The sequence below is a fragment of the Antennarius striatus genome, chromosome 7 (assembly GCF_040054535.1).
Source record: "Antennarius striatus isolate MH-2024 chromosome 7, ASM4005453v1, whole genome shotgun sequence".
Lineage (NCBI taxonomy): Eukaryota > Metazoa > Chordata > Actinopteri > Lophiiformes > Antennariidae > Antennarius > Antennarius striatus.
Window position 1 is genome coordinate 10,285,671 of NC_090782.1, and position 16,830 is coordinate 10,302,500.

The following is a 16,830-nucleotide window of genomic DNA, read 5'->3' on the forward strand; positions in this document are numbered from 1 at the left end:
CCGGGTCCTGTTGAAACGTGTGGCCTCAGCTAGACTGGGCTGAAGCTGTCATCCACCCTTCTGCGGTTGTGACTTTTTAGACTGAACCTTTTTCTTTCTTTCTTTTTTTTTTTTTACCCCAGGCAGGTGAATAAAGGAGTAGAGTCTTACTGCTAATAAAGGAGGGATGGGAAGAGAGGAAGAAAAAGAAATGAGAGCTGTAACAGATCAGTTTACACACACACACACACACACACACACACACACACTAAAAGATAACACACATGTGTACAAGTGCAGATTCAGTTTTATGCCATCCACACAGCCAACTATCATTGAGCTTTCAAAGACACCTGGCTGCAGATGACAGGGAGGGAGGAGGTGTGTATACATAACAGGGCATCTCTTAGCCTAAATACCCCCCCCCCCATCCCTCCCCAACAACTACCCCTCCCATCACACCTCCCTCCTCGTGTTACAGTAGAGAGTCCCTATAACTAAACAAGACTGAGGCAAAACAGAGACAGGCTAAAAAAGTCAGACAAGAAAAGACTTGAAGCAGGGAGCAGGAGGAGGTGGAGGAGATAAGGGGAGCAGAGAGGTAAAAAGAGGAGAGACTCGGTGAATCTGAGGCAAACATGGTCAGACAGGCGAGTTGACAGACAGACATCGAGACAGACAGACAGACAAGAGACAGAGATCAAGAGGTTCTTACAGGATGCCTGCCCTGAGGGTACATGATCCCAGGAGAGGAGAGGCTGCCAGTCCGTTTGATGGCCAGGTTCGTCCCCTGGCCCTCCGCTCCTCTGCCCTCCACCGGCTCCTCACACACTCCCTCTCGCTCAGTCCAGCCCCGCTCCTCCGAGTTGAACACAGTGGTATTCCCAGAGTCCGTCTCTCTCCTTGTTTTCCTCCTTCCTCCCCCCTCTAAGACAAATTCCTGTTGACACACCACTGAGGAGCTCCCGATCCGTCCGTCTGTTGATCCGACAATGTCATGATAGAACAGAGCGCCACAGTTCACCTCCTGATCCTCCTCTTCCTTCTCCTTCTTCGTTTCCCAGTGACACCAAAGTCTATTTCTCCTCTCTCCCCTTCTCTCTCTCTTTCTATCTCTCTCTCCACCTCCTTGTTTTCAGTCAAGGTCCAGGGGTAAGTGACAGGACAGAGAACATCATCCAGGGAGGATCCCCCTCTCTCCTCCTCCTACTCTTCACCTCCTGCCCCTTCACCCAGCCGCCCAATGGCGAAGCCTGCACCATACACACACTCCAACCCCAAGTCTTCCTCTCTGCTTTTTCCTCCTCTTCACCCTCTCTGACACTCTGAAGCCTCTGCTTTGACTGCTGCCGCAGAAAAGGAGAAGGATAATAAGGATGAGAGGGAGGAGGAGGAGGAGGAGACGAGGGAGGAGGAAGGAGGAGACGACACAGAGAGTAAGAGCTTTGTTTTTAATCTAAATGTGGAAAAAAATGCGAGAGGAAAGCAGGAAAGAACAGCAGGTCAGTGGAAGATCCAGCGGGCTTTTCAGCAGCAAGCCCTAGACTGTAATATATTGTGCCTGTTGGCTTCAACACAAACACGACAGGCTGCTGGAGCTCCTCTTAAGGTGGAACTGAGCAGATAGAAGCGGCCAATCAGGGAGGAGGAGGAGAGAGAGGCAGAGAGAGAGATGGATCCCTTCTCTGTTGTGGTCAGACAGACAAAGCAATCACTCATGCACAAAGACTCCAGCTCCAAATGATAGGAGTCGAGATTTACACACACACACACACACACACACACACGCTCCGACACTCACACACATTCATGACAGCTCTGTGGACCCACACGCTTGTTACACACACACACACACACACACACACACATACAGTCATAAATTTATTACTCCGTTTACACGCTGTATTAAAATGTGTCTGAGTCGACTGCAGCAGGAGTCGAGGTGCATCCAGTCATCATCATCATCATCATCATCATCATCATCATCTTGATCACCACGTGAAAACATTTCACAATTCTCACGTCGCAGAGAAAACAACAGAAGGTCAGGACAGCAGCATCAGTGCCATTTCATTCTGCTGTTGTCCAGTCCCGGTGTGAGGACAAATGGAACATCAGCACAAGGAGAAACAACACACACACACACACACACACACACACACACACACACACACACACACACTGCCAAAGTCCAGCCAACAGCCGTCCCCGTCTGGATCTACTAAGTGGACAGAACTTACTGACTCCAGCCCATCTAAACTTTAACGGGTCTTCCCTGCTATGAAAGGACTAAAAATGGTGGAACTGTTGTAACATTTAAGAAAGTACAAAAAAAAAAACAACCTTTATGCCTCTTTATGAGGATCCACCCCAAAAAGTACCAGGCTGGTCCCGTTCACGATCCTGACCATCCTGCAGAGCTCCAGGGACACCAGTCTGGTAGTTTCTGTGTGATCTCACTGAGGGCAGACTAACAAACCAGCCTCAATAACTCTACTTGATGAAATCATTTTAGAATTTACTTTGATTGAAACAAGGCTTGAAAGACAGAAGGGTGTGGTGTAGCCAAGGTGAAGCCAGTGAAGCCAAACAAGCTGGGATTGCACTACATCACCATGACGACCAGCTACTATCCTCCAATGGAACTGGCCTCAAAGCTGAGTCAAGCTGAGTAGGGTAGTGGAACTATCTCTGTGGGGACCAGAGATGGAAGCAGCAACCTTCAGAAGAGGAACTAGGAACCTTGAGAAAAGGAACTAGGAACCTTCAGAAGACTGGACGACGGTTCTACGGTCGCTTTTCCAGTGTCTCTGCAGGTGAAGGCAGTGAAGTAGTCATCACATATGTCAGAAACATCATGTTTGTCTTGCTGCTGTTCACGGCCAGAACATTTTAGATCACATTAAATTGAATTAGTGCACTCTCTTCTGTCTCTAGGTGGTCTTCTGGAGACAAACCTTTAGACTCGCAGGAAGTGACTCATTTTATTTCACCTACAGAAGTCACATGGTTTGTTTTAAATGGACAGCAGCAGCACAAAAAAAACCCCGAAAAACAATCTAAACCAACCACTGAGGTGTCATACCTGTAATGTAATTTCACTGAAATGGATTTGAAAGTTAGGTCTCACATTGTGCAGCGGTGTCTGCTAAAAACACACCAAGAATGCATTCACTTACTGTACTAGAAGTCATATTTTTAGGGCTACCGCTCGTACACAACACAAATATGAACACTTCTGTGAGTTAAAAATAAAAGCTGTGTGCCTGCTGGCTCCGGAGAACATGTTATTTATAGCACTGCCCAGGAATGGACCTGCACCAATTAGGATCAGGTATTTAAAGCTTGACCGTGTCCACCAGGTTGACCAGCCGTCTTCTGGTGCTGTTTGTAAAGCGTTTATCCAGGGCAGCTCTGCCTTTGAACTTGATCAAATGTGCATTAATCTGACACTAAAATCGGATGCAGTCAGTCTTGGCATCCGTGGAAGGTTTCCAGTAAGACAGAAACTATGTTTGAAAACAAGTGGGTTAGCCAAAGGACAGCCCTAACGCTGCCATTAGGGCCACATACGGACTTCCTATTATTCAATGCAGACTGTTGCCAACAACGAAGATCCTTCAGAGGAAGCTCTAGGCTGGTTCTGTCCGTTTGTGTGAATTAAAGTGGTGTAAGCTGCAGTTACATGATGGTGAAAAACTAATGTGGTAAAAAAAAAATGCAAAAATGTATTTCTGTTTCTAAAGGAAGAGTGAAGATGGACAGTTTTGGTTCATCTGACACCTGTATAAACATGAGATTACAGACAAAAAGAAGCTTTAAAACATCACACAGCCAGGATATGCGAGTCCATGTCCATTAGACAGGGCCATTTAGTTTGAGTCCATCTTATTTTTTTCAGGGGTTTACTACAGCCTATTAATGAATTAATCATTTTTAAAATATATTTGCGGGGACACTCCATTAGCTCGCTTGATGGAGCATGTACAGTACCTGTATGTCACACAGGAGTCACATCTCCGCTCGTTGTTATTTATGCCACCCTATGATGAAACATCGATCCATCCCAATTATTCCCATCCAGACCGTTTATCATGTTAAAGGTTACACACACCTACTCCAACACACACCGGTCCAGACAGAACTTCAACAGGAGCGTCACGCAGCAAGATGACAGCCACTGGCCAAAGAACGGAATCAAATCGCTGCATGGAAATACTTCTCAGATTGTCGCTCTCTTCCTTCCTCTTTCCTGTTCTTCTTCCTTCTGCTTTCATTCACAAATCCCTCTCACACTAACACACACACACACACACACACACACACACACACACACACACACACGAACTGTCACTCAATTGTGCCCCCATCGCTAACACCACTGTTCTCCATGTAGACCATTGTACTAATCAGCATTATCTAATTGTCTAGAATGGATTATGGAGATAATTATCCCCCCGACTCCTCATTCTGGTTTTCACACAGACAGATGGGCAGGCAGACAAACACACTGTCAGAAGCTGACAACAACACAGTCAAGAAGTTTGTGGCTTCCAGGTGTGTTTATCGCAGGCATATCTACTGTATAGTACTAATGGATCTATAGCTATGATGTATGACTGTTTCCACAGCAACACTGTGTGGAGGCTATTCTTCTAAGGAATGCCAGCAAACTCACTTATTTGTGATTTCTGGTGTGACCTTTCAGCACAGATAAATCGATAGAGTTTGATTTGAGGGCGGTTACGGATGATTTCTGGAAAACGCAGATGGCAGCATGAGTTCCTGCAACAGAATCTGAATGCACATAGGTTTCTTTTCATCAGAGTGTTAATTGTAAATGATTTCTAAACCAGCCGATCTGAAACAAACAACAAAAATGAAAAAAAAAAGTAAAAGAAAGAATAGAAAATCAAAAAGAATAATAATTGATCAGTTTAAACTCAACTCATTTTCATGCGTGGTGCAGAAAATGAGAAAATATGCCTGTCTAGATTTTGAATCATGCATCATCAACAGTGTTGTTGTAGAATTAATAGCACTAGATATGTGTTGGATCCAGCTCAGCTAATTTATCTAAGCAAACCAAAAAAAATATGATTTTCCTAAACTGTGGATTGGGATCAATTCATCGTCCAGATATTACTTCTTAACTTAAAACAGATGTACATAATCCACCAGTAAGGGAGATATGATCTGCATTAAGACATCATACTGATGGTCACTACCTCTCTGGTTCTGGTCTGCGATCCAGCACATATACCAACCCCCTCCCAATATAAAATGCAATGTCCTAGATCATAATCTACATCTAGATCCAGATGCATGAGTGTTGTATCATCACCGGGCATCCATGCCAGCTTTGTTTTAACGGGCTATTCCTACATTAATATTAATATTGGATAAATGGTGTGAATGAGCATATTCTTGTGAATATGTGATCCAGAATGTAATGTGTGACGTAACATGACCTGGGCAGTGGAATTGTGTTACAGCTGAATATAGTTGATATTAAACAATGCAGACAATCTATTGTATACAGCACTATTTTTAATTTATTGTTAAAAAGTTAGATGCATTATCAATTTAACTCTAATTAATTAGCTCTTCCTTGTATGAATCTTGGGTTTGATTTAGTTGATCATAGGTGACAAGTTCTTCAGAATTTCTTCCCTAATAACTTGATGTCCAGCTGAAGCGCAAAAACGTTTCTCATTATCTACTGTAGCATCATCTCAATGAGCTACAACCTAATGAAAGAGCAGACAAAACATGTGGTTGGAGATAAAACTAACATTCAGGCCTGGTCACCTGTCAGTTAACAGCATAGGAAACTATTGTAGGTTTAGTCATCAATAAAAAGCCCTGAGGGGGGGACTGAAAGCAGAACGTCTCAATTTAGCGGCAGAAACTCACACCAGCAACTCTTTAGAGCCACCTTAAAAACTCTTCCTCGTCTGAGGTCGTCTCTGCATTCTGATTGGTCGACCGGGTGTCAGGTCTAACCAATAACTGTAAGGCGGCCCCACGTTGGGTCCTAATGTGATGGGACAAACTGACCAATCACGAGTCGAGTCGATCCCTGAATGGATGTGGGCGGGGCAGCAGGGGCGGAGGAGGGTTGGGGAGTCTGTGGGGATTGTGGGCATTGAAGTCCCAATCATTCTGTTCTCACAGGCGCGCGTGTGCCCATGCACGCTGTCAGTCACGCTCCATAAATGCTCGGTCGATTCTGACATTACTGTCAATTCTGCAATTCCTACTACAAACGCGCGTGCACGTGCGCGCGCGCACACACACACACACACACACACAGCGGATGGAAGTCACAGTTTTGGGCAAAGTCAAGGAAGAAATTCGATTTTGTTTGTTATTGCAATGGGGTTTTTTTTTTAATTCCACTTCAAACACTGAAATTAAAATAAATATATTGGTGACCAGATTAAAATACTGAGGTTTATGAAGAACTAATAAATCAGGACCTACAGTGACACAGAGCCTGCAGCGTCTGCGTTTATGCTTTGAAATACTGCAGTCAATTTACTGTTGCATCAGTTTTTCTTTGTCAGTATCAGGAATAACAGTTTCACACACGCACGCACACACACACACATAAATAGAAGTAAACACACAAACATTAACCCCATCGTTCTCCGTTTCAGACGACACACAGACAAACACACACTTTCCCAATTTCCTGGATTTTTCTATGGCCGTTCCTTCATAAGACTGTTGCTGCAGAACAACAATAAAAACCTGCTGACTCCCATTTTCCCCCTGTGTCTTGTTTTTGTCTCGTGTGGAAGGCTGATGTAAAGCTTTATGGACAGGATAAATGCATTCTCTCAAAGAAGATAATGTCATATTCATGAATGTGTGACTGAGGAATGCAATATCCATGGTGGGGAAACAAGTCCTGACTGCATCTGCTTATTAAAGCAAACATCTATCATGAGGCCCGGTGAGATGATCACAGGCTGCCATGCTCAGCGCATGAATATGTAATCGCCACGTATGTCCTCCCCCTCAACCTGCCTCACATACAGAACATTTCCTTTAGTTAGTGATGGTGTCCCTTGATGGCGGTAATGGTAAACAACAGTCAATTTGCCCCCCCCCCCCCCCAACCCAAGAAATAAGAACCACACATGTGGTTGCCTTGCCTGCGTCATCTGAGGCCGGTGTTAATGATGAATCTGGTATCTCTGTTTCTTCTGCACAACGTTTCTCCCTAATTATCCTGATTATTGTCTGGAAATCTTCAGCTTGCTCTTCAGCTGAAATATTCTGGCACCAAATTCAAACGAAAACCAATCTCTTGCTGGAATTGAGACATGTGTGATGCCACATGACTTTGAGGCTTCGCATGCGACCGAGTTTCCTTTCGGTTTTCGGTTTTCAAAGTTTGATTCAAAAGCTTCATGAAAGAGAAAGACTGAACCCTGGACAAACGCTCTTCAGCCAGGTGTATTAAATTACTTTTTTTTTTTTGGGTATTCAAATTAATTCTACTTAATTCAGTCTACTCTCTTCTGCATTGCTATACCTTTATTGAAACCTTTCAACCATATTTCCGTCTTCTTGGCTTACAGACACTGTCTTAGATGCACTACTGGATAGTCAGCATTCACCACCCTGGTGAGCTGCCTGTTGGAATACCCCCCTCCACCATGAGATTGGTACGATCCACAGCCATGGCGTTCATGTAGATGTAATTTTCTCCCCAATTTATGTCTTTTTATAGGAGTGGATTATTTCAACAAGGGAGTGGTCATTTGGGATTAGTTGGACAAAGGCGTTATGGGTACTAACTCTAAAATTGTGTTTTCAGACTACTCAGAAAAATCAGTCAAGCATGACCAAACCTCTCGCTGAGACTTATCACAAAACCTGTCCCACATGTAGATGAAAAAAGTGTTCCAAATGAGAGAAAAGTTTGTCTCAAATTGGGTCGAAATTAGTTGGATCCCTTGAGTGTAATACACGCTAAGTGACTTTTTATGTTAAATTGAACTCTCTTGAATTCGGTTCCATTTTCTCTTGTGTTGGTCTGTTGTATTTTACACAGTGAAGGTGGAACTCGCCGGCTTTACTCAAACCTTTCAACCACATGAGTGGGTTTGTCCAGTAGCTGTTATTGGTCAACTGGTTACGCTAAAGCTCACATAGCATTTGATGAAGGCTGTGATATGCAAAGGAAAACTGGCACACATGCAGAGCCACACCCTTCAGACAGCAGCCGGGATAGATTATAAACCTGGAGTCGAGAATTGTTGGTTAAATCTCTACTTAATTGCTGCCTCTTCTGGTTCCGTTCTTGAAAATATATCTTAATGTATGGGAATAAAATAATAGATGAAAAAAATCCATTGATAATGATCTCAAGGCGTAGAAACATGGACACTCGCACACACAGAAACACACACACACGCACACACACAGTCGTAGCTCTATAGTTTGTCAGTTCAATGGTCTGCAGACCTTCACTGACTAATCCAAGCAGTAACAGAAAACTGCAGGGAATGAAACCACATCCTTATGATGTGGGTCTCTGGATAAACTCTGGTCTGGTCTGATCATGGATAAATAGACGCTTATTCACAGACTGGAAAACACACACACACACACACACACACACACACACACACACACACACACACACATAGGCAAACACTTATACATCCAGGGTGAATAAATCTGCGGTGTGTTACGAGTCTCTGAGCGCCTGCAAACACATGTGATCTCCTGACCTTGTAGTGCAAACATTTGGGTATTCTGTGTATGGATATGTTCCTCATGTGCGTTTGTGAGTCTGGTTGTGACTTCCTGACTGTGTGCATAGCGGATGCGTGTGTGTGTGTGTTTGTGTGTGTGGAACAAGCTCTAACACTGTGCCATAATTAACACCGCCCAACTTAGAGCCTGTGCTGCTCCTGGCTACAGGAGGGAACTACCTCCTGCATAAGTGGATAGTGACACATTACTGTTGTTTCAGGGCTGTCCTCTCAGTGTGGGAGGGAAGCGTGTAGCACATGTCATTTTTTAAAACATTTTAAGTATAATAATCGAAAAGAGATTGGCAAGGAAAAGGAAAAAGAAATTGCCACACCTTGGTGTGTTTAGGGAATCCCAGGCCTCATTCTAGAGCCAAAACTGAAGTGGAGCTTGTCAGCGTGGATCTGGGGGTCAAGATCCACGGCTAAAGCCCAAACAACCTTCACTGGGGACACCTGTCCTGTGGGGACACCACATACAAGGAGTTGATGCCAGGCTATATCAGAAAAAGGATCTGAGCATGATCACAAAGCTCTTGATTTACCAATTCATCAGGTTTCAACTCAACAACACCGTTCACAAGCTCTAAGTGGTGCTGCAGACGTAAGGAGCTTGGACGTTCAAAGGCAGCTTGGATCAGGAGCTCTTCCCTTTGGAAGTGATCCAGTACGGTCCGACTATGAGGAAAACCCAAAACTAGTCTGAAGATTACATCTCATAGAATGTAGAGACACCTTTTTATTTTTTTTATTTAACTTTTTAACTCCAGGTAAGATCAACTTAGAACTACTTCTCATCGTAAATGATGACCTCTGGATCACTCAGGAGGTGGGGAGCGTTGATGCCAAATAGGACATCTGAAATATTTTTCTCCCGCCTGTTGCCACCACAACCTGGCAACAACAATTCCTAGACTGTTCACTTCACCCGAATATGACGTAAATCCCCTCAAATGAGGACAGAATAACATCATTGTTTAATTTTTTTTGTCCAGTATCAGGTTCATCACCGTCCTGATGTTAACTGTGACACATCCAGAGCCAAACTTAAGGAAAGGAAGCAGCTGTTGGTCGCTGCCAGACACCCGTGGATGGAAAGAGATGTTCATCCTGATGCACTCATTCTATGATGTGAGTCACCTCAGTGACATTAACGTGTGTGAGTGCAGGTGTGTCCTAATATGTATATGAAATATGGATGCCTGTGCTGTATCTGCAGATGTAAAACCTATCCAGGCAGTAGCAGACAGCTCTGTGTCTAATGGGAACTGAGGCAGACGGCAGTGATTAAAATACCTCCTCCTCTTCAATCATCATCATTATTACCTCCTCTTCCTCCGCTGGTGTCTTTCCTGAACCCAAAGAACAACACGTCTCCTTGTTTTTTGTCACAGAAGCTCATATGTACACTTCCACTACTCTTGAACATAAAGATGTGATGCTGTTTCTTTTTCACTTAACGGTAGTGTTGTTTAAAAAAAAAAATCGAGCTAAATCTTTAAAAGGAACAGCAGCATTCTGTATTTGAGACCTCGTGTGCTACTTCATTTGTGCCTCTGCTCACTGGCAGACAAATAAATCCATGCAGCTCTTTACTGGGTAATAGCCGGGTGTTTATCCAGCGACAGCAGCAGAGCATGGTCACTGTGTTTTGTTTTCCATCTCTGCATGTTAATCTATACATGCTGAATACTAAAACACTTTCTCTCATGCCTTGCCCTTCCCCCACCCCCACCCAATTGGCAGGTTTTGCTTCAGTTCAATAAGCCTTGTTGAACCAGGAAAAATAGCTTTATTGATATTACTAATCAAACAAGCAGATCGATATCTCCCTCCGCCTCACGCTTATTTTTCTCTATTTCCACCCGTTTCTCTCTTTTGAAACATTTGAACAGAATGTGTTAATGAAGGTAAAATCTTGTGGCAGGGATTTCTGAATACGGATGTGGAGCGTTGAAACACATGGAAGTGAGACGGAGTTAAAGATACACGCATAGATGAGAAGAGTGATGGGCGTGTGTGTGGCATGAAGATATTTTTATGGTATAAATACTGACATTGACACAACATGAATACTCATTAGAACAAAGATTTCTTATGAGGGGAAATGTTTTGTGTTCTCATATGGATGAGTGTCTAAAATGTCTTTCACTTTTTCCCCTTACTGACATTTTTCAACTTCTCTGGAAATTCTTTGTCTCATAAATCTTCCAGATCAATCTGCTGTAACAATTACTTGTATGTTTCACAGTGCTTCCGATGTCACAATTAGATCTGGGGGTTTATTAATATTAGTATATTAGAATTAGTGTGGTGGTTTCTGGTTACATTTAATCCAAGGAGCTGACAGCAGGTATAATATTTGTCATATTTTATAATGAAATGTCCAACGCCAATTTCTAAGACTTTACAAACGGAACATTAATATTTCAGACTATATGTTTGAAATCGCATTTAATGTGATGGGACAACAAAGAATTAAAAGCCACTCTGTGACAATGACAATGCTAACGGGTTGATTTTTTCCATGTATAGTATTTATAATCTCGGGCTAGCATGTTACTATGATAACATTTTCTAATTAGCATTCAACACAAGCACCACCGACTATGACGAGAATGGCATTAATTCAGCACATAAGAGGATCTTCAACCAGAAGCAACTGACATTGACAATTGATAAGCATTGACATGTCTTATATGTATTTACTGTTTGTGTATTTAGTAGTTGTGAAGCTTTTTCAGCCTGCAGCAAGGTTGAGCATCAAATAAGGGATCCCAACCCTTCATATTATTGCTAGCATGGCTGAAAATGTACAAAAGAAAAAAGAAGAAAAAAGAATGAAGACACAAATCAAGAAACAACAAGATGCATTTATTGCATAACTTAGAAGCTCCATATCTTTGAACCATTTCATATGACATTAAAATGTTTTACGTGCACGTAGACAGCCGTCCAATGAGGAACAGCAACAAATGTTGGGGGGGGGGGGAGTACACGCTTTCTTTGCATATGAATAAAGCAAGCCTAACTGCCCATTACACTCATTACTTCATGGCTGCTTGCTTGACAGTGTTTGTTGAGTTAGGTGTACTCCACATGAGCATGCCAAGACCGTTTGAGCAAACAGACTCCTCAAAGCCCAAGTGGAGCGGGTTAGAGCTGTACACTAGGTAATGGAAACTGGCAGCGCCTGGCGTGACGAACACAGAGTCTCACATAGAGTTGAATATAAGTACTCTATTTCTGTTTTCACTTCTTAGGCCACATCATCACTAAACAGATTTGTTTAGGTTGGCTTGATATCTCAACACAAACATCAATAAAATTGTATTTATTTTGTATCTACGTGTTTGTCTGAGTTTTGCTGGTTTCATAGAGCACAGATCATGATACTGAATGTAAAAAGATAATATAATATAATATAATATAATATAATATAATATACACAAAAACATGATATTGTTTTTACCTAGTTTACACTGTTAAGCATATAACACACATGATAAGCACATCATAAAACTATTCACATACTGTGTGTGAATGAGTAAACATCAAAATGCATTTATACACATGGAAGCACCAACATCTATGTATGTCTACACACACACACACACACACACACACACACACACACACACACACACACACACACACACACACACACACACACACACACACACACAATTACATTTGTCTGTCACTGCATGCAAATGGGTACCCATATGAAAACAGGTGCACACATCATTACACATCAACGCACACACGCTTGGCACGTTGCCCGGGTCATGTCACACCAATTAAGTTCAGAAACTAAAAGAGTCCCACCTGGAATTTCCGGTCCGACCCACATTATTCCCTCTGCCCTCAAAGGACAGCGAACACACAACACACACACACACACACACACACACACACACACACACACACACACACACACACACACACACACACACACACACACACACACACACACGCACGCACAGTTTAACCCGCCAGCAGACAAAATGACCTGAACACTAAGCATCTGAGAAACAGCTCCCCAGCATGCAACACATCTATCACCCTCACACTGCATACCTCTCCTACCCCCCCTCCAACATTCCTGTACCTAGTGGCCACCCCAGTCTGAGCAGACGGACAGGCAGCGTCAGACTTGAACTGAAAATGACATGAACTTAGAAGGAAAGAGGATGAGGCAGCTGGAGGTGAGGAGTGCAGGAGTGTGTAAGGACACATTGACGGCGAGGCTTGTGGCTCAAGGATTCATGGAAAAACAAATAGCTGTGACGACGCCATCAGTATCGTGGCTCTTTAAATGACTTGTCAGAGAAGACATTTTTGCAGGCAGAAGAGCAGAGTAACCTTGGCGGGCCAAATGACACCATCTGGCAGGAAGCTGGGACAACAGGGTCAGCCAGGAAATGTGTGTGCAGATATTGTGTTGAAAAGTGTAATGTACAGGTGTGTGTAGAATAGAAATGAGACTCTGAAAGAGGGGGACTTAATGTGAAAATGGCTTTTTATGTTCAGTGTGTGTGTGTGTGTGTGTGTGTGTTGTGTGTGTGTGTGTTTGTGTGACAGGAAGTGATGCTGTGAGTGTAGCTGGATGAGTTTTTGGCAGCAGACATGGGGCATCCAACCAAAAACAGTTGTGTAATATGTTCCACATCCATCATTCAGAAGGGAAATATTAACAGGTCTGAAAGAGAGGTATATGTGGATTTCAAACCGCCAGATTCGATCCTGAATTAAACAGACACAGCAAACATACTTGAGTGGTTCTGTAATGGTGTCTACATGAACACTCCAGAGGAACCTCAAAGGAAATTTGCCTCCATTTTCTAACACATCGTCCTCAGTGACAGCAGCGTTCCCTCAGAGAGTAAATGTCAACGTGACATTGAGCGAGCATCACGCATGTGTGTGTGTGTGTGTGTGTGTGTGTGTGTGTGTGTGTGTGTGTGTGCGTGTGTGTGTGGGAGAGAGAGACCTACTCTGATCATCCCTGTGGGACTGGCTGACTGTTCCCAAGCTGTCACCAGACATCGACTCAGATCGCTCTACACTCACCATCGACACATCGAGCTCCGTCATCCAACCAAAATCCGTTCAAAGGAAACTTGAATCCCAATTCAGTTTGTTTTCCTTGAACTGAATTATGTCAGAAAGCAATATTTCTCAGGTCTGTTACACAGTTTTAAGCTTGGAATTGAAATTGTTTTCAGGAAATATTTGCTCATGGAATCCTCTCTGCCAAAAAGAAATTGCTCCCATAAAGGTTCTGATTGTTTTACTGGCAGCATCGGAGCCACATCAGCCACACTACTGTGTTACCCTCCGTTTCAGGGGGAAGGAATATTGTGTAACACATAGATGTTAACCAAATGAATGTAATTCTGCTGCAAAGAACCATCCCTTACAGCTGATATTCACCTTTTATACTCCTTCTAATTCTTGTATTTGTGTCCCAACACGATGAGAATTGGTTCAGTAGGTTTAACATGGTTCTACATTTACTCATCCAGACTAAATCTGATCATCATAACCTCCTCATGGAAAGATGAGACCATCCTCTGGAGAATGGTGGGAGATTGTTTTTCTTAAAAGCCTTAGAGTTTCTTAATATACTGAGCCAATCACTGCATAAAAATTTATGATTTTGAAAAGACTCTCACCGGGTCAGCGTCCTGTTGAAAATTAAGTAAGGCTCTATATCTTTAATGCATGGTGTATTTTTAAGTGTGACCTCCAAAGTACAGGAGCAGACCTGGAAGCACTTAGCGAGCGCACACCTCCGCCAGCATCATTGTCACCAATCATATGTGGTATCAGTGCAGCACACACTGATGATATCACCATGATTACATCATTTTACTCACATCTGCTTCATGTCAAATTAAGTAATACCAAATAAATGTATCCTGCTCTTAAAACCTGCTCCTCGCATGTGGAATCAGATAAATATATATATTTTTAAATCATGAAGGACAATCAGAATCTTTTTTTTCCCTTCATCTCTTCACTGATAAATAAAATCTTCTATTACCTCTTGAATCTGGATTATGATCGCAATGTTTATCCAAATGGAACAATGCAAGTTCTACATGGGCATTATTATTTTGTTATTATAGAAGTTGTTTTTTTTATATTCATAGCTGCAAAATTACAGATAAAGCCATATCTTGTGATATTGAAGTGATCCAGACTCTGCATCACATGGATTCATTATGACCACTTGATACAGGCGGATATGGATAAACCACAAAAATGACAAATGAGGTTGATCTCCCTCAAAAACCTGCTGTAGCCTCTTTAAACGTGCTTTTTGAATTCTAATCCCAGGCTTCCTGTTCTGTGGGAGATCTATGTCGGTGTTGTTAAAATCAGACGGCGCTGTACAAATATAGCTGAATAACTAGGCTTACTGCAAATAGAACAGAACTGAATTTAATCAAATCAACACAGCATGCTCTGTGTTCCAGCATTCCCCCTCTGGCTGCACCCCTCCTCCAGCTTTTCTCTCTCCCTCCTTCTCTCCTCACTCCATTCCTCCTTCCTCCCTCCTTCCAGACGGCGACACATGCAAACACACACATATGTCTAAGGAGAAAATATTTGCTTATGACTGAATTTTTCTCCTTTGGAACCTAAACACATTTGATGTGACTGACTTTCAGCATGCAAGCTTTTCCCTTTTCTTTGCCCTTTTTTTTTCTATCAACCTGTTTGGATACTGCTGTTAATCTGCTCCGGCGTTTGCAGACGAACGTATCCGTCTAATAGCTTCAATAAGATAAACACTCACGCTCCCAGGCTGCACCTTCTGCCTCTCACAAATCTATCATCATTCCCATCAGCCAGACGAACACATTAAGTCGCATGAGTCATCAAGTTAATCATTGTCAGCTTTATCACTGACCAGCTTTCTGCAGGAGACGATTATCAGATGATAAATGGAGTTTGGTGGTTATTGTCAGGATATTTAGACAACAGGGAGCATTAAGTTGGGAGCAGAGCAACAACGGGACAACTGATGGCTGGCCTGTGCCTCCATTGACACATGGGGATGGTTTATGGAGGCTGCGGTATTTGTAGTGTGTGGTGTATGTGTGTGTGTGTGTGTGTGTGTGTGTGTGTGTGTGTGTGTGTGTGTGTGTGTGTGTGTGTGTGTGTGTGTGTGTGTGTGTGTGTGTGTGTGTGTGTGTGTGTGTGTGTGTGTGCACATAAGCATTTGCAATTACACAACAGTCAGTCTTTCAACCATCCGGTCGGCCATCCAGTCAGTGAGCCGGGTCCAGACAGGGTGAAGCAACAAACTGGTAAGCAAAATGAACCGCAATGGCAGCGCAAACAGACCACAGGCGGACCACATCACAACCACACACCACCCTGCCATTAACAACGCTGCATATAGCTGTCTGCGGGGAGGGAGCGAGGCAACGAGAGATGGAAGGAAGGGAAGGGAGAGATTGCATCAGCAGTATTGCAGGAGCGGAGCCAGAAAGAGGGGGGAGTGAAAAGAGGAAGTACTTTCAGGCAGGAAGGAGAAAGTTAGGAGGGAAAGCCGAATGAAGAGGAGAGTTGTTACAAAAAGGAAAGGAGAAAGAAAGTTGTTTTAAAGTTTGTAGCTTCTATGCTGTTTAAAATCTGCTATATACTCATAAATAATTAATAGACCTGATAGAGGATGCCCTGTGGAGAAATGATGTATTCTAATAGCCACATAATACTGCAGTTAACCAGAAATAGCTAACCATGCGGCTGCGCTAACAAGATGGGAGGATCAGGCCTGTCTTTCAGTTCCATGTTCAAGTGTTTCAAAGCCACAGCATCCAGACAAAATACTACGACTGGCTTGATTTGGTTCATCGCAGCTGTTAAAGTAAAATACATGAGGTGTGTTCATCTTCACTCAGCAGCTCCTCTTGATTTTATCATCACAGCGTCTGGATTTGTGGACAAGTCAGTTCCAAGTGAAGTTAATTCAGTCCAAATAACAGAAAATAACATTTTAATATTTGAAATCACATCCAATAATTAAAATGCCTGAAACTCAAGCTGTCTGTCTGTATAT

The 16,830-nt window shown here is 42.9% G+C and overlaps 1 protein-coding gene and 1 long non-coding RNA gene across 4 annotated transcripts in view; one reads left to right on the forward strand and one right to left on the reverse strand.

Moving 5' to 3' along the window:
- The window catches only part of tle2b (TLE family member 2, transcriptional corepressor b), a 66,427-nt gene extending 65,120 nt beyond the window's left edge, over positions 1-1,307 (reverse strand). The window contains exon 1 of one of the 3 annotated variants that reach the window (XM_068318487.1): positions 695-1,307. In XM_068318487.1, coding sequence (XP_068174588.1) covers positions 695-718 — 24 coding nt within the window. In that variant the 5' untranslated portion in view covers positions 719-1,307. The remainder of the gene's footprint in view (positions 1-694) is intronic. The other 2 variants (XM_068318484.1, XM_068318485.1) reach the window with 2 other exon arrangements.
- A 4-nt stretch (positions 1,308-1,311) lies between these two features.
- Positions 1,312-11,215, forward strand: LOC137598409 (uncharacterized). The gene is made up of 3 exons (XR_011036674.1): positions 1,312-1,415; positions 9,749-9,884; positions 9,973-11,215. It is a non-coding gene; the product is annotated as an uncharacterized lncRNA (long non-coding RNA).
- Positions 11,216-16,830: the final 5,615 nt, after the last annotated feature.